This window comes from Rhinatrema bivittatum, chromosome 13, assembly GCF_901001135.1.
Source record: "Rhinatrema bivittatum chromosome 13, aRhiBiv1.1, whole genome shotgun sequence".
Lineage (NCBI taxonomy): Eukaryota > Metazoa > Chordata > Amphibia > Gymnophiona > Rhinatrematidae > Rhinatrema > Rhinatrema bivittatum.
Window position 1 is genome coordinate 9,102,907 of NC_042627.1, and position 19,215 is coordinate 9,122,121.

General features: G+C 41.3%; 1 protein-coding gene across 4 annotated transcripts in view; it reads right to left on the reverse strand.

Annotated features, from left to right (window-relative positions):
* The window catches only part of SCAPER (S-phase cyclin A associated protein in the ER), a 440,399-nt gene that overhangs the window by 9,717 nt on the left and 411,467 nt on the right, over nucleotides 1–19,215 (reverse strand). For all 4 annotated transcript variants that reach the window (XM_029575230.1, XM_029575228.1, XM_029575229.1 and 1 more), the window contains 2 exons: nucleotides 10,717–10,908; nucleotides 3,560–3,599 (listed from right to left, as the gene is read on the reverse strand). In XM_029575230.1, coding sequence (XP_029431090.1) covers nucleotides 3,560–3,599; nucleotides 10,717–10,908 — 232 coding nt within the window. The remainder of the gene's footprint in view (nucleotides 1–3,559; nucleotides 3,600–10,716; nucleotides 10,909–19,215) is intronic.

A 19,215-nucleotide genomic window follows, 5' to 3' on the forward strand; every position in this document is an offset into this window, starting at 1 on the left:
TATGAAAATACTTGTGTGCATGTTTCCAAGCACAATTTGTCAAGACTGACACCAGTTGACCCAGATCTTCAGTTCACCCACCCCCTGCACCACTTGCTTCAGGACCCACCACCCAAAAACTGCAGACAAAAGAGGTCAGATTTAATTTTTATGGATTTGATTAGCAGGTTTGAAAGCATGTGCGTATGTTTGATAAAGTATGTGCGTTTTCCATTTATAAAATACTTAAGTGTGTAAATACTTTGAAATCCTGCCAAAACCACCCTCTTTGTATGTGCATACTTTTACACAAGGCAATGACAATATGCATGCACTCTCAGCCTTCAGAAAATGTGCTTACCATCACAGAGGCTGCCGGTTTTACATGCACAACCCCCATGTAAGCCTTTGAAAATTCATTCCTTTGCTTTTCTGATTGCTACCATACACTGCGCTGAGGATTTTAACTTAGTGTCCATGACGATTCCAAGATTCTTTTGCTGGATGATGACTTTTAATATGAAACCCAACATTGTGTTACCGTATTTAGAATTATTTTTCCCAAAACGTTATCTCTTTGCACTTGTCCACATGAAATTCCATCTTCCACTTAGATACCCAGATATTCAGTCTGACAAGGTCCTTCTGCAGTTCCTCACAGTCCACTTGTGTTTTAACACTTCTGAATAATGTTATGTTATCTGTAAATTTGACCACATTGCTCACAGCTCCCTTTTCTAGATTAGTTATGTCAATTTTAAACAGCACTGCTCCCAGTACAGATCCGTGGGGCACTCCACTATTCACCTTTTTCCATTGGAAAATCTGTCCATTTTGTCCCACTCTCTGTATACTATCTTTTAACCCAAAGTAGGACATTGCCTCCTATCCCATGACTTTTTAATTTCCTAAAACTTTTCTCATGAAAGACTTTATCAAATGTCTTTTCAAAACCTAAATTGTCCTGGAGTCTGAGTTCTTGAGCTGTGGTACGGTTGGTACTACCCTACCGTGTGAACGGCTTGGCCCACACTGGCAGCAGGCAGACCAGCTATGGCTGGAATGGAAGAAGCTTTATCCACACCAGCCCCTCCCCTTTGGGCAGGAATTAGATGAATCACCATAGCTGGAAGATCGGGCCATGGGTCAGGCAAATTGGTGAGAGACAGTTGGAGGCCAGCCAAATTGTCGAGGCAGGTAGAAGTCAAGTGGAATCAGTGTCCAAGCAAGGGGTCAAGACAGGTGGAGATCCAGTCAGAATCAGAACCCAGGCAGAGTTCAGGCAACGAGCAATCAGTCAGAGGAACAAGGAGAGCAAGACATGGACAAGAGGAGACTGGAGCAGGCAGGCAGAGCAACTAGGCAGGAACAAGGGAAAGACTGAAACAAGCCAAGGAGTTCTTATTCCAGACTGCATATAGGAACCAGTACTCGCCTACGGCTCCTGTTCCTGCATTTACTGAAGACTCTCTGTTGCATAGAAGCCATTACAGATATCTACAATTGTGAGTGTATCATCTACTACTGGTTATGTATCCAGCATCCCCTCTCTCACTACCTATAGTCTCTCTCTATAGCTCAGCAACCCAGAGATCACAATTCCAGTATCTGAGGGACTTCAGCCCTGCTGGGCGCATCAACTCACTACTGCCACCTCTGGTGGTTCTACTTCCTGTCTAATTAAGAACTATCTGTGTTTGTCTCCATACTCCAGCCTAGCCGGTGGTCCCTCTCAGGATATCCCCCTGGGGGCGCTGTCATCTGCCATCAGCCCAAGGATTCACCAATTTTCATTAAGTGTTTATTCCTTACACTATTAGAGCGGTATCATACAGACTGCCACTCTGTGGGAGCCAACCCACAACAGATCATTAACTCCGCCTACAGAGTATACTAATTGCTAGCTCCTCCCCTTGGGGGAGCAGCATTGTACAGATTGCTACTCCTCCCCTCCGGGGGAGCAGATCCATAACAGATTGCTAACTCCGCCTCCCTGGCGGGGTGATCACTAACAGATTGCTAACTCCGCCCCTCGGGAGGAGTAGATCTTCAACAGTGTCTGTGTCATGCAACCTAACACTGCAGTGATCATATTATGGCATTGTCAAATTAACTAGAATGTATTCCTCAAAATAAGTCAACAATACTACTGAAGGAATATATTTGATCCCAAACAATGTCAAATAAGAAATTAATATATGATTTACTACTGTTTAATCAAAATATCATAAATAACACAATCTAATGCTTATGCAAATATTATTCATGATATTAATAGATGTGCATATAATCTTAATATATGAAAACATATTTTTACATAGTAATATAGTAATGATCCCCATTTATACACATTTGCATATAAACACCACATAAAAATATATCCTAACCAAACAAGCATGCTGATCCATACGTATCTCATACACACCCCCCCACTCATCACTTATTTAAAAATCACATGTACTTGCAATACATAACTCAACCACAATGTCCAATTAGATACATTTCAATTAATTCCCCATATTATACACATTTAAACTTCCATCAATAAACTGCCATTACGATCCAATGGGGCAGATTTTAAAAGGTACACGCGTGGCGTACATTTGTGCGTGCAACCCGGCGTGCACAAATGTACGCCTGATTTTATAACATGCGTGGCGCATGCAAGGGGATGCACACTAGTGCACGTTGCGCGTGCTGAGCACTCGGGGAGACCAGCTGGCTTTCCTCATTCCCTCCAAGGCCGATCTTAAATTGGAGCGGCCTCGGAGGGAACTTTCCTCCCCCCCCTTCCCCTACCTGTCCCGCCCCCCAGCCCGAACCCCCCCGTACCTTTAAGTCACAAGTTACGCCTGCCAGAGGCCTCTGGCCATGCTCCCACCTCACCCCGCCCCTGGACCGCCCATTTTTTCAAGCCCCGGGACTTACACGCTTCCCGGGGCTTTACGCGCACCTCCAGGCCTTTTGAACATAGGCCCGGCGCGCGTAACCCCCCTACTCACGTAAATCCTCCTGGATTTACGCGCATAACCCTTTGAAAATCTGCTCCAATATGTTTCGCCATGGTATTGCTTCCTCAGGGGGAAATTTCGATGTTATTCTAGATTTGTATATTGCACTCCCTTATTTTAAAACATCAAATCACAATTTTTTTTAAATAGGTTGATGTTATCTTAAATGTACTCCTATATTTGGTTAACTTCACATAAACGTTGGTGGAAGGGGTTCATGCACTATCAGTTGTATGTCCTTCAAAGACGTAAGAAATGTACATTCCATAATGATAGTGTTTCAAACTCCAACAAATGTTGGTCAATAGCTGTGTGAATGCAACCATGCCTCTGTATTACTCTGCAGTGTTTCAGCAGATTCACTTCCCCACAATCACTTTATCGATTTCATAATCCACTGTTACTCACTGATTTTAGAAAACACATGTGATCATCACTGTTCATTTCTCCATCATTATCAACACAACCAAGACCTCAAAATAAGTACCATAATAATAACAACAAAATTCTGAGTACAATCATCAGATTAGCTAAATATCATTAGCATTATTATATGATTATAATCATACCTCGCTGCTGTGTACACTTGTTATCCGTTTGAGAAAAATCCTAAAAAAAACCCAAGCAAATTTGTAAACAGTTATTCTTAGAATGCCAAAAATAAAAGATCACATTATGCAAAGCACAACAAATATGATTGCAATTTAAAAGTTATTTGAAAGAAAAATATGGAACCTAATCATAATGTATGAAATTAATAACTTAATCCTAATTGCTTTACTGCTAACAGAATACAAATAATTCTAGAATGATATGAAACTAAGCTAGCGTTCTATGATAATGGAAAAAATGTATTATGTAGTTGATATCATAGGGTTCAATTTACCCATGTAGGGCGGGCTGCTGGAGACAGTGCGATGTGCACTAAAATAAAAGGGAACGTGGGAGTAGGGGGTGAGGGAGGTGGGCTCCCATCCAAAATAATTTTTTTGAGCAGTGAGAAAGGCCGTTTTGGGGAGGGAGCACCAAGTTCAGCTCAGTGGGCCTTTGGAACTTGGGTGGGAAGGAGGCAAGGGTTAAGTCAGCCTTGTAGGCCTGCATTGTGTTTTTTTTTAAAGGAACGTAATTTAACCGGCTATGTACTTTTGCATGTAGCCAGTTAAATTTGAAGTTATCCGGCTAACCATAGCTGAATAACTTTATACTTAACCGGGAATATTCAAAAGAATATCCAGTTATGTTTAAAGCTATCCAGCTATAGTTAGTCAGATAACTTTAAGCAGGGATATCCAGTGGGACATTTATCCTACTGAATATCCCGGACAGGTTATCCAGCTAACTTTAGCCAGATAATTTATCCAGTAAACGGCCAACTGAATACTGGCCTCACAGTTTTTTTATTGCAGTCGAAAATTCAACTGAAAAATCTTTTAAATATCTGGAAGTTTATCTTTCAGCAATAAATTAATGGCTATTTTTCAATAATTTAACATTGAATATAGCAAAAACTGACATTATAATATTGTCAAGAAAAACAGACGTTGGTTAATATCACCCATTTAAGTCCGAAGGCCAGGGGATTCATGTCTCTATATGTGTCTGTGACTTAGGCGTCACACTTTATTTTCCTCAAAAAATTAAAGTTCATTAGGAGTAAAGAAGAAAAAGGTAAATGATTACATTTCCAGTGCTTTAGTCTGAATCCTGTTTGAAACCCATAGCAGACAGGAGAGAGGGAATTAACTCCACAGCATTTCCTTTGTTTCTGATATCTCTTTCTTCTGAACTTGTTGATGAGTGATTTTATAAAATAATTTTCTACAAGGTATATGTTATTTTGTTTTTTGGTCTTATTCTTTTTTGTGTTGAATTCATATATCGCAGCTTGTGAAGTCAGGTTTTTATAAACTAAAAGTATTAAAATGATTGAAATCCTTACTTTCCCCGAAATATTTCAGATCAGTCCTTCAAGCAATTTTATTTTCAGGATTGGACTACTGTAGGAGTCCCTGCACGTGCTGTATGCGCTTTACAATTACTCCTAAATGCTGTGGCTAGAATTCTTACTGGTACTTCAAAATATGACCATATAACTCCTATACTGGCAAGCTTACATTGGCTTCCTATTTGAGATCATCTAATAAAGGTTTACGTGAAATTCCTAGTATTCCACAGCACAATTTGGTGAGGTAAGAAATTGGGCCAGCTACAGATATTGCACAATCTATTGGAGCAAGCTGCCAGGTGACCTTTGCACTATTTCAGAAATTAAGTTTTTTAAAATGAACCTAAAAACTTGGCTGTACAAACTGGCTTTTAATGAGTTAGTTGTTACGGAAAATACAGTTTAAGGACAAACTTTCAAACTACATAGGCAAATAATTTTAATCAAGGTTTGAGGACCCTGCTACTTTTTTTTTAATTGATTTTATTATTGTAGTTTATTTTCATTTTATTCATGATCATATATTTTTAAGTTTTTTGTTATAACAGTATTTCATTAGGTTTTATATGTTTTATTTTAATGACTTCAATTGTCTTTTACATGAATTATGAATATTAGATTGTAAATCATTGTGACCTTAGGTGTTGTGGTCCCGGTCGCGGGGTTTGCGACCGGGTCCTTATCTCTTCCTTTCCCGGGCACTCGACGGCAGGGCCCGGCATTCATTGGGCCTACTCAGGCCTCTCCGTGGCAGCGTCTCCACGAGGGAGATGCCGCCGAGCTCTGATCCTTGGCTCCGCCCCTCCTAGGCGCGCGCACGAGGGGGAGCTTTTAAAGGGCCTTTGGCGCCGAGCCACGGCCCGCCCTCGGAGATGACGTCAGACGCTGGTGAGGATTTAAACCTGGCGCCTGACTAGACGAACTGCCTTGCAACGAGGTTCTCCCGTAGAGGGTTACTAGTTGCTGTTCCTGCCTTCATCTCTTCATCCAGCCTCCATTCCTGATCCAGCTCCGTTCCTACTCCAGTCTTCATTCCTGCTTCTGCTCCCACTCCAGTTCTAGTTCGTCTCTTGTTCCAGCTCCCGCTCCTGCTTCAGTTCGCTGCTCCAGGTTCCAGTCCTGCCTCTCCTTCAGAATGTCTTCTTGGTTCTTGACTTTGGCTTGTCTCTCCTTGCTTCTTGTTGCCGCCCGCCCAGCACGCGGACCGTCTTGACGATGCTATCCTTCGTCCTGAGAGAACCCTCCTAAGTCCCAGCGGCCCGAGTCCTCACGGGCTCCTCCCGGGGGGGGATCTCGGGCTTTCAGGGTGAAGATCCTGCCTGGTTGCCTGGCTCCGTGCCGCCTCCCGGCCTTTCTTTCTCCGCAGAGTTCTCCTAACCATCCTTCTCCTCTCCGCGAGGCTGGCCCAAGGGTCCACCACTCCGTCCGCAATACTTAGGCATGGCTATTGATAAATATTTTACAAATGAATAAATAAGTCAGTCCGAATATCAGCACTTACCGGGTAAGTAGGCCTGCCCCAAGATATCCGGCAATCTACTTAGTCAGATAAATACTTATCTGGGTAAGTGGTGCCACTGAATATAGCTGGATATAAATTATATGAGATTGGGAGGATAATTTCAAACCAATACGTGTGGTGGCAGATACGTGCTTATATGGCCATGAGCAGATCTATGCAAATATTTTCTTACACGTACATATGATATTTGCATGTTTTAGAAAACAAGCATATCTCTGCTTCACAACATATGTGTGTATACATGCAATGCACTGAAACCATGTACATCAATGCATTGAACATGCATAATTTTCTACCTATTTTTAAAATATATGTGCATACAAGTGAATTTTCAAAGGAGTTATGCATGTAAATGTGACATACTACTGTAGCAATTTTCAAAAGCCCATTTACCTGCATAAAGGGCCCGATTGTAAAAGCCCGGTGCGTGCAAATCCCGGGAGATATGCACGTGGCTGGGCTATGCGCACACCGAGCGCATTTTCGAAATGGCCTGGCCACACGCGTATCTCCCAGTATGCGTGGAAGTGCTGGGCTGTAAAAAAGGGGCAGGGCGAGGTATGGGCAAGAAGGGACTGGCCGGGACAGCGCCAGTGTGTGCAACTTACTTCTGCTCCATGGAGCGGGTAAATTCAAGGACAAAACAAATTAGGGAAGGTAGGTAGGTGGGGGTTTAGAGGTTGGGGAGGAGAGGGGAAGAGGGAAGAAAGTTAGGGTTAGGAATGTTCCCTCTCAGTCTATGCATGTTATAAAATGCGTCCATGTGCGCGCACTGGGAACCACGCACACATGAACACGCACGTGCAGGCTTTAAAATGTATCCGAAAATGTACTCCTGCGGGTAAATCCTATGGATAATTCAATGGCATGTTTTTGTAGCAATTTTCAAAAGCCCACTTATACGGGCAAAGTGCATTTACATGTATAAAACCCAGTTTTAAGCGTGCAAATACTTTTCGAAAGTCAGGTTCATATATTTATGCTTGAAAGTAAAGTATGACTTATTTGCTTAAATACAGAATTACATGCGTAAGCTGGGCAACTTTAAAACGTGTGCATAATTGAAATTAACCAGGTTATCAATTAGCTCACCCAGTCCTTCTCTGGGTCATTGAGACCTTGCTGGTTCTTCAGCCTGAACTCCCTTTAGTTCACCCAGATCTCTCACCCAGTCAATACTACACAATAATCATATTTAATATCACTTATGCTAGATAATTAGCAGATGTAAAAATATGCAAGTTAAGTTGTCAAATGTAAGGGCTGGATTTTCAAAAGAATTTATTCGCTTAGAACCTGATTTTACAAGTGTAAATGCACTTTACTTGTGTAAGTGGGCTACTGAAAATTGCTGCAATATATGCCATTGAATCATCCATATGATTTACTCATCTAAGTGCATTTTAAGTGTATAAATGTTACATTTACATGTGTAACTCCTTTGAAAATTCACCTGTATGTATGTGGCTTTTAAAATAGCAACTTACACGCATGTTGGCTAGCCCAGGAATGCCGTAGACCACCCCTTTTTATGTGTGCATATTTGAGCATGAAAGTGAAAATATGCATGTATTTTCTATTTCTATAAAATATGGCATATGTGAGTAGATATTATTTATGGGCATATATGCTATTTTTTTCACATGTAATGTTTTGTAAAGTCATCCAATTTTGTTTAATGATCTGTTAGTTTAATATTATTGTGTATTTTAACTGATTTCATTGAATAATTCTAGTATCTGATTTTTGTCATGTTAGTTGATAACATTGTCTGTTTTCATTTATGCATGATTTTATATTATATGTGTTGAGTTATGTTTGTAAATTGCTTGGGTGGCTTTTTGCTAGAAAATCAGTTTAGAAATCAATAAATTTAATTAAATCTTGAAACCCAGTTACCCAATTCTGGAAAACAGCTACAACAGATTAGTATGCAATCATTAATTATATGTAACACGCGTAGACAATAACACTTAGCTCTGAAAAGCTGAATACTAAGTGGAAAAATTATTCTCAGAAAAACAGACAAAAATATATTTTTCTAATCATAAACTGGTGAATATTAGTAAAACCTGATTTTGGTAATTACATGGTTTTACATTACTATCAACAAACTCACTGACATCACACAACTGTGGTAAATAGATAAAAGATATTTGGGCTCCTTCTGATTTAAGAATGTCATGGTTCAGTTCATTATTGTACAACTATATGGTTGTAGAGTTGGAAAGACTATATTTGGAATTTCAAAATCCCAGACAATTTACAACAATTTGGCAAACAGAGCCAGTCCAAATAATAACTTCAATGTAACCTTCACTTAAACTGGTTTTCAAACCAGATTTTGTCATATTATTTGGAATATTGGAATAGCTAGAAAAATATTGGAATAGCTAGGAAAATAAGGTTCAACAACTTCTATGTCTTTTTATAGGGAAGAAAATATAACTGACCTCTTATCAACTTATATAAAGACAAGAAAGTGCAGGTTAAGAAAATAAGACTCTAAACTTTCACTTTCTAATTCTTATTTACAAGTGCACTAAAGTTACAATTCACAACTGCATCGTAAAACAGAATGAACTGCTAGACGTATATGCATGAGTGAATCAGTTTTTAGCCATGAAACCGCTATGATATAATATTTCTTTAATTTCTTGCAGATAATTATAATTTTAACTATTCAGATAATTAAAGATTTTCTTTGTCAGAAGACTGAAATATTGTCTTAAAACAGTTTATCAGATTTTCTTGGCTTTGAGAATAAGTTACTTGAAATGTAACAAAAGCAACAATTTAAATTTGATTTAAAACAAATTCCATACAGAATTATGTTTAACATTAAAATGCATGAGACAATGCCCTAAAACATTATACCAAGCTTTCAAATTCTTCTAGTCAGTTACTTAACTGGAAAATATTTAACAAATTCTAATATTCTATTACAGTATGATAAATATGTTTAGATACAAGAATTTACAATTATACCCAGTGGTCTGACTGCACAGGAGTTTGTAAGATTGATTACCTTAGTATTTCTCTGGGATATCCCTTATTTTCAGCAGCAGTGGAATGATCACTTTTTTTTCAGTCCTCACACTGATTTTGATATTCTTGGTATTTATCTATCTAAATATTTATATACCACCAATCAGAATTTCTTAGTGGCTTCCAAGAAAAAAATCCTAAAATCCTATTGAGACTGTGGAAAAACTTACCAATATCTCAGATTCACAAGTTTTTCAGCCTCTTTTCACATAAAGAGTATTTCAAAACCGTGAAATCACTGATGACGCTTGGAACCACAGAATAAGAAGCAAATGAGCAAAAGGCTTCTAAGAGCAAGAAATACCTCCCCCCTCCAAAACATCAGATAAGATCTATAAAACTATATTTCTATTTGTTGCTTGTGCAAAAAGTTTGAAGCATACAGCTAACATGTAGAGCATATTTCAACTTAAAATTACTGTTGCCAATACAGTGACAAAATGCTAAGAGCTTAAATGTATGCAAAATCTATTCCTGAATTACCTCTATCCCATGGCAAGTGCAGTAATTCAGGTTACTTGTGGTAGATGAAATACTGTGCATATGATTTCATCTCCTGACTTTAATTACCTCTGTGTCAACAGCAATGACACAGCAATATGGCGATAGCTTAAACTTTCACTATTCAAAGCGTCTGCACCGATGCTCAGTGTTCAACCTGTTTACCACAGCTGTTTCTGACGTATTTTTCAAACAATGTAAAAAGCAAAATCTGATGTTTAACTACGCCTTTGCATCTTCTGATTACATAATTTATGGGAATTTCAGAAATGTATTCCCTCAGAATTTTTTGCACAGACCTAGTGAAAATTAAATCACAAACATTTAATTACCCAGCGACAGTTATATATACACACAACTGTCATTGTGTAAACACAAAAACATTCATTCACACACACACCACACATACACAGAAACTGTGTATTAAATGATAAAATGCTGCCAATTTTGGGAACAGCAGCATAGAATTTAAATTACACTGTCACAGCATCAATGGCTGAAAGAAGGCTTTGAGTTCCGTAATAAGTGTCAATTTGGTTACTTCCGCCAATTGTACAAACTTGCTTTACAGAAACTATCCCAAGATTTGAAAGGCTCAGGTTTGCTCTTTTTGTTTTCTCTGAACTGATTTCAGAGCTACCAAGAGATGGCCCAGAGACAAATCTTCCACCTTGAACCCAGCCTTCCCATCTGCCGCGCTCAGCAAGTACCTGAATGAAGGTGGCAAGCAGCACGCAGCTCATCTCCTGCTCTAGAATAACCTTGTTCTGAGGGTTATTGTGACAGGCAGCAATCAGAGTTGGGAAGAGGACTTTGATCAGACGAGAATCGCTGAAATACTGGAAAGGCAACTGGCAGAGTTTCTGCAGCACGGTGGGGTGTCTGCCAGACTGCACAATAACCTGAAAATATGGAAAGAAATCTCACATTAGCACAACTGTTGATGGGCCATCACAGACAACAATTTCTATCCTGCCAGTGCCAAAAGACTGGCAATCATAATAGCGACTGATGTTTCAAACCATGAGATATTTTTATTGTCCCTAAAGCACATACCAAATATTTAAAATAATTTTAAGCAGTTTAGGCAAATGACTACTTACAATTCATCTTAGAAGTATCACAAAAGAGGCAAAAATGTTATTACTATAGAGTCAACCCTTCAATCACAGTCCACGTAATCCTTTAAAATATGCTCCATAACTGATAATACAGAAAGCGCATTTTGGTGGATATTTTACTGTATTATACTCTTCTTCAAAAGTGCAGCTTCCTTCCAGTGTATTTCTACACAGCAAAATGCCTGCTCCTGTGACCAAGATCCCTACACCAGTGAAAAATCTCTGGGCAACACCGACTTTTCCAATGGACATGTCACGACAATATTTGTCTATATCCCGGACTAATTAGCAAGCACAAGGAAAACAATTCACAATGTTATTACAAAGTGAGAGAGAAGTGGTAGAACCTTTACGCCATGCAGTATGCACGTGCTGTGTTTTTCTCATGGTTTTGGTACCCGATTGTTGAGAAATGGCTCTGTGCTGATAGAGCCAGTAGTTTTCCATCTCAGGAAATGCACTATACTTACATAAACTGCAGTTCACTCTGTCTGGGTCCTTAAAGAAAAGTGAGCAAAACCAAGATAAATTTGGGTAATTCCTTTCTTTTGGATTTGGAGTACTGCTGTTTAAAAAGCTAAACCAAAAATACTTAGCCAATAAGAAGCTTTTCATCTTTTTTTATGACCGTCTTAGTATTAAAACCTTCCAGGTCCAGAATTTTTTTTTTTTTTACCACACATGTGCATGCAAGTACACTATTAATTATTTCAAGAACTGAGTGTATCCATTTGCTTCTAACATATTAGGGAGAAACCAAACCTTTGCACTAAAGAGCTACCAAGTGAGAATGATGAAATGATAGTTTGGATGGTGAATATACGCAGCAACGTACAAGCTACTGCATGAATCAAAGAAACACAGGACTGCAAAATCTTCTTTGCTGGAGCTGACTCTGATAATCATTACAAGATGGCATGGTAATGCAGTGTCCACAGTACATTCAGGCCAGAGAGTGGCCACTAATTGTGCAGTAATGATCTTCAGCACACAGACACCAGAAGATACCTCCCTCTATATTCAGACCACAGATTCGCTTTTATCAGGAAAAAAATGAAACCAAAATGAAAAAGAGGGAATGAGGGTTGTTACAAAGCAGGCAGCGTTTGCAGTCACATTTATCTGAAAACAGCCATGAAATGATCTAGAACGAATGCCCATAAATTATAGTCTTGCCATCAAACACCCCACAATCCTATCTGCTTCAGACAATTAGAATACGAATGAAAGAACTATGTGACCCAAAGTTAGTTTTTAACAAAAGAAGAAGCGCCTCTAAAGTCAGCAGCACACTAAAACCTCAGGTCAGGACAGTGAATTGTAGTTGGAAAAACAGGATTTTACAGGTACACACCCAGACAGGACTGCATTCAAATTAAAACCAGAAGGAAAGAATGAAGCAGTGGTAACTAGAGGGACATAAATTACAGGGATTTACTAGTTTTTAAAGTACTTTTAAGAATATGCTAAGAACACACTCTCTGATGATAATGCACTTTGGTTTAAGAAGAAGATCAACAAAGCAATTGTTTACATTTTTTAGTTCAATACCACAAAGACTTGGGAAGCTCATTAGAAAAAGTGAATAGATAATTCTTAATGCTCCAAAATCCAAGAAGAATATAAGAAAAAATAAACATGGCACTACAATCTACTATATGGTTCCACTGCTTTACTTTTGGCATGTATGAGGAGAATATTCTGTGTCATCTTATTACCCCAGCGCCATACATAACACCATCATCAACAAGAATAACAGAATGGTTATTCTTGGTACAGTTCTTTTAATTTTATCTGCCTTGAGTACGTCAAATTTGAAGATGCCTGGTGATAGAAAGGAAGGAAAAAAGTCCTAATCATGTTGCAATAAGCTCAGGTTCTCTTATGGGTTTCTGCCACATAGCCACTGAATGAAAAAATGTACATACTTTTCAGGCACTCTTTGTTCAAAATCATTATCGCTGTCAAATGTAACAAATAAACAATTTCAATATGGCACAGAGTTGTTAAAAATAGAAAAGATGGTTTATTTATTTATTTATTTTTAATTTTTATATACCGAAGTTCTTGTGGGAATTACAAATCACTCCGGTTTACATAAAACGATGAACTGCCCAACAGCGGATGGGGGCTTTACATAGAACTGTAGAACATAAGGAACAATAAAACCGGATGTCAATTTAACATAGTAATAATGAATATAATATAATATGTATATACAATTTAACTATTTAACGTAGTAGAAATGACCTGTCAAATCTACCATATAGATACAATAAGAATAATATAGTGAAGTTATGGTTCAGAGAAATTGTTTGGTTGCTCTCTGTGATCATATGTGGCGTCATAATAAACATCCCTGTAACAATCGAAATAGCTAAATAGAAAGTATGTTTAAACATAAAAAATACCTTTTAAAATAATAATTACCACACGTTGGGGTAGATTTTATAACATGCATGCGCGCGCATATGTACACCCAATTTTATAATTTGCATGCACAAGTTATAAAATCAGGGGTCGGCATGCGCAAGGGGGTGCACAATTGTGCACCTTGTGCGTGCTGAGCCGCACTGCCTTCTCCCGTTCCTTTCCCCCTAACCTAACCTTCCCACCCCTTCCCCTAACCTTTCCCCCCTAGCCCTACTCTAACCCACCCCTGACTTTTATTTTACCTTTTGCGCCTGCCTCTGGCCGCTGTGCTGGAGGCCTCTGGCCCCGCCTCCTCCCCGCCCCTTTTTGCAAACCCCGGGACTTACATGCGTCCCGGGGCCCTTTTAAAATAGGCCTGGCGCACGTAGGGCTTTGAAAATCTGCCCCATTGTTAGGATTTCGCCTGTTTCATTGGCTCATCCTGCCGAGTCTGCCTACTATGAACCATTCTCACCAGCAGAGGTCTCTAGTGAGCTCCGTTCAGAATTATCCAAGTCAGCTCCTCAATGGCATTCTGACTCAGCCTGTAGTGCAGTCTCCTCTCCACCAGGAGTCCTCAGTGAGCTCAGCTTCTAGCTTTGCCAAGCTCCTTCTCTCCGCCTGCACCACACCCAAGCTCCAGCCCCATTTAATCTTTCCTTATCAAAACCTCCTTGCCTTCTCATGGAGTCACCCTTGGCTCTTTAACCTGACCACTGTTCCCTTGCCTTGCCTTGTGGCCCCCGGGTCTTCTTGCTCCTTGCCTTGAGGCCTTCGTGCCTATTCTGTCTAATACCCTGCCTTGTACCCTTATCTAAGTCCTGCCCTTGTCTGCCTAGTTTAGTTCATGTCCAGTCCTGTCCTTGTCTGTCTGCTCTCCAGCCTGTACCAAGCCTTGCCTCGTCCAGCCCGTACCAAACTTTGCCTTGTCCAGCTCTTACCAAACTTTGCCTCACCCAGATTGTCCAAATCTTGCCTTGCCCAAGTCTACTCTGTTTTGTTCAATAGATTCACCATGATTTATTTCCGCTGCAAGGATCTACTGGCCCCCAGAACCCAAGGGCTCGACCTGCGGGGGAGGGAGCTAGCTAGGTGGATCACCAGCCATTGTTTAGCCCAGTATCCTGCCTTGCCATCCTGTACAGCTCCAGGGATGTACCCTAAGTCCAGAGATCCTGACACATGTGTGCATATAATGAGATTACACAGACATTCAAAGAGGGGACACACATTCTGCTGCTTCTTGGGTCTTCTTCACAAAATCACTTCCAAAGATCCCCGCAAATTCCCATATATGTGTATATGGGCATCAGGAGATCTACTATAGTATTTTATAATCTGTGCATATCTGCTCTGCATAGAGTATTAAATATGCATATATACATGTGAAATAGCTGTAAGGTCCTCCTATGATGGTACCTAATGCCTGCCAAGTTGCATAAGACCTCTTCCACTATTGCTGATACATGCTGGTGCCAATCTAGCGAAATTGGGTCATTCTTTCATATTTGCTGGGATTGTATATATGTACAATCTTTTTCATAGGAAGTCTTATATCTGACTGAGGAGGTGTTGGCTGTGACAGTACCTAAGGACCCTGTTTTTCCTTCTCTCTGTTTTTCCCTTCAGAATTATCTATATATATATATAAAAAAAAAGTTGAATTATTGCCCCAAGTTGTATTTGCTGCCAGAATTGAAATTGCGGCTTACTGGAGGAAAGTGACTGTGCCTTCATTGTTAACCCTAACTAAACACATTTGGAATGTGTTCTATCTGGGAAAATTAACTGCTTTCCGATAGGATTCACCACCTTGGTTTAGGAATGTTTGGGAGCTACCGTATTTGCAAGATGATGTCTTGATAACACTTGGGTAATACATTTCTTTGGGTTCAGTCTTTTCACTGCTAAGGGTTGGGGAGATGGGGTGGGGTAGTGGGGATATTTAAATGCTCAGGTCCATATTCAGTGCCATTTGTCTGGCTAAGTTTGGACTTAAACAAATAGGCAGGAGAAGTGCAGAGCAAATTACAGAGCCACACAGATGTCTCATTCACAATTATACATTTTCACTTGGTACGGCAACTCCACTGTTTTGGAATACACATAGCATTTCAAAATGGGTCCCCCGTCACGGACCCCGTGTTTCGCTGCAAGTCTGCGTCGGGAGGGACAAGCATTCCGTACCAAGTAAAAATTTATAATTGTGAATGAGACATCTGTGTGGATCTTTAATTTGCTCTGCACTTCTCCTGCCTATTTGTTTGATTACTGTGTGCAGAATTTGCTCTCCATTCCTGCTTGTGGATGTTTGGACTTAGCCAGACAAATGGCGCCATCTGAATATCTGAACATGCTCAGTGGCTGGCACATACCTGGCTATCTTTTTATCCAGCTAAAAAGTCATGGGTGGGGTGGGAGCATTTTGAGGCAGAGTTGGCTATCTGGCTAACTTAGCTGGATAAAAGCCTATATTCAATATTATCTGGATAATATGGAGATTTACTAAGCTGTGATATACCATTAACGTACAAAAAAAGGCATATATTGAGGTGATACTGAATGTTATTTTGGCCCAAAACATACTCCTATTACAAAGAGCTGTTTTGCATGCATGAATTTTGCAAATGCATGCAAAGCAGCTAATTCATAGGCAACTCTATGCTAATAAAATAATGCAGCTTGCCAAAAATCTGGCAAGTCATGTTATTTTATCTACAGCTCAGGAGTTGCAGATATTTTCCTGTGAGGGCAGCAGGATGCTAATGCATGCCCCAATGCTCCTGTGCCATTTAAAGGGCCATGTGGCCCAAAAAAGCCCACTCCCCCCATAGTGTGAAAATCCCACCTCACCTGTTTTTCTTTATAAATTCTATTTGGAAAATGGTGTCGACTGGCTTGGAGTCCAGGGGGTGCTCTGGGCTGCACTAGACACCAGAGATTTCTTCTAAAGGCATGGGGGCCATTAGGGACTGATTTTAAGGAAGGGGAGAGTCCAGAGGTGGGGGGAGGGGGCCACTACACACCAGAGACTACTTCTAATTTTGAGGGGGAGTAGGGACTAAATGTCTTGTGGGGGTGGATTTGGAGTCCATGGGGATTTTTATTTAAAGAGGAGAGGTTTGAGAAGGGAGCAGGGTGTCCCCACAAGGCCACCTTGATAGGCAGTTGGGAGCTGGTACCAGGGGGCCGCCATTATGCCTTTTTAATTTTTTCCCTGTCACAATATTTTACGAGGGGGGGGTGAAATATCATGAGAATGTCCCCTCCCCCCCGCAATATTTCTCCCCTCCTATGGTAAAATATAGCACCATGGTAATTCTCCCCCTATGTTAGCTGGATAACATTTGGATTTAAGCCATCTCTTTCCTGAACAAAGAACTTTTACTTCATCTTTCATTGTAAACTGTGGACAACTGTATCAACATGAAGCTCATCATCAGCACCATACCAATGTTGTAGGTGTCATCAAGGGAGCTCGATTCAGATTTGCTGCCTTTCAAGTGAATGCATTGATCTAAAAAGTCCATGGCACTGGCATCTGTAACACTGCCTTTATAAAAAAAAAAAGCCTGAAATGGACCACTGGTTGGCATTTTTATCCTGGTGAAGTGCTTGTTCTAAAATTTCTTCCTAATATTAAATTACAAATTAAATACCAAGAAAAGATTTCATAAAAAAGAAAAGCAGAGTTGCTTACCTGTAACAGGTGTTCTCCTAGGACAGCAGGATATTAGTCCTCACACTGGCATGAAAAACTGCTGTTAAAGTTTCTAGAACTTTGACTGGCACACTGAGCATGGCCAGCATGCCACTACCTGCGGGGCCACGCAGGGTCCCCCTTCAGTCTTGATGCAGAGAATTACAAAAATAAAATAACAAACCTAAAAATGAAACCCAACTCCGCGGGGTGGTGGGTGGGTTTCATGAGGACTACCATCCTGCTGTCATAGGAGAACACCTGTTACAGGTAAGCGACTCTGCTTTCTCCTAGGACAAGCAGGTTGGTAGTCCTCACACATGGGTAAATCCTAGCTGCAGGCTGTTTCCGAACAAAGTGGACCAACAGACACCAGGTGCCAACGGGCACAACAACCTAGGTGCTGTTGATAATGGAGGAAGGCAGCCTGAACCCGAAAACAAGGCCCTAGGCGGAAGAGTTAGGTTTAGACCTGAAAAAGGTTTCAGAGAATAGATTGGCTGAAGCTACTATCTTGCTGGCCGACTCTGTCCAGGCAATAGTGAGCAGTGAACTGGTGGAGAGAACTCAATGTTGCAGCTCTGCAGATCTCCGTCACGGGGTCTGCTCTCAAGTGGCTACTGAAGTTGCCATGGCTCTGACGGAGTGAGCCTTAACATGGCCCCCAAACTGCAGTCCCGCTTGCTTGTAGCAGAAAGAGATGTTCTTATGTAGTCTGCCAGCCAGGTAGACAGGGTGTGCTTGGCCACAGCAACTCCCATTCTGTTTTAATCAATGAGATGAAGAATTATGTGGACTGCCTATGGCCTGCTGTCCTCTCAAGACAGAATGCTAAGGCCTTCTTACAATCCAAAGTATGCAAGGCCTGCTCGCCCAAGTGCAATTGAGGTCTAGGAAAGAAGGTGGGTAGGACGATAGACTGGTTTTGATGGAAGTCCAATACCACCATAGGCAAGAATTTAGGGTGAGTACGGAGTACCACCCTGCCGTGGAAGAACTTTGTGTAGGGTGGGTACATCACCAGTGCTTGAAGTTCGCTGACCCAACATGCTGAGGTGACCGTGACTAAGAATATGACCTTCCAGGTCAGATATTTCAGGTCACACGTGCACATAGGCTCAAAAGGGACTTTCGTGAGGCAAGCCAAGACCACATTAAGGTCCCAGGACACAGGCGGGGAACACAGAGGAGGTTTCAACTGAAGCAGACAACGCATGAAACGTCCAACCAAGGGTTGTACTGAGATGGGTGTACCATTCACCCAGTGATGATAAGCCCCAGTGGTGCTGAGATGCACTCTGACTGAGTTGGTCTTTAACTCAGCATCCGACAGGTGCAACAAGTAGTCTAAAAGCTTCGGGGTAGAGCAGGTAAATGGATCCTCCCTAGGCACCGATTGTGTAGGGAGGATGCCCAATAAGACATTGAGGTGCTCCAGCAGTGGTGCTAGGATCGAGGGAGTACGCTCCGGCATTGGTGGTGGCACCGATGGGGCCGGCGGTTCGATCCCCTTGAGGGCTTGGAGCACCACCAACTGTACCCTGCAATCCAGTTCCTCCTCAAAGGTCGCTGGGGTAAGGCGGGTGGAGGAGGAGTAGGCGCTACTGGATAGTCCTCAAAATGAGGGGGTCAGTGCCCAGCACCGATATGGACATCGATGGGGAGTACCTTGGACTCCGAGGTTTGATTGAGGGCGAAGCCTTGTCTCTGTGGGGCTGCTTTGGGGGCAATATGGCCAATGCCAGTGCCTTCCTGGAACTGGTGCCATGTGCCGATGGCGATAGGTGATGGTGCTTCCTCGATCAACCATGGTGCTTTGGCCTGGTCTTTCCCAGGTGCTGAGGTGGATGAGGAATCTGACGTCCTGGAATGCGATGACTCCGACAGTGGTTGATCCCTGGTGCCCCTTCTCTGGAGGGGGAGTGGACACCAATGGCTCGGTATCCATGGGCTCCCCCTGACCCTGCGGCATTGAC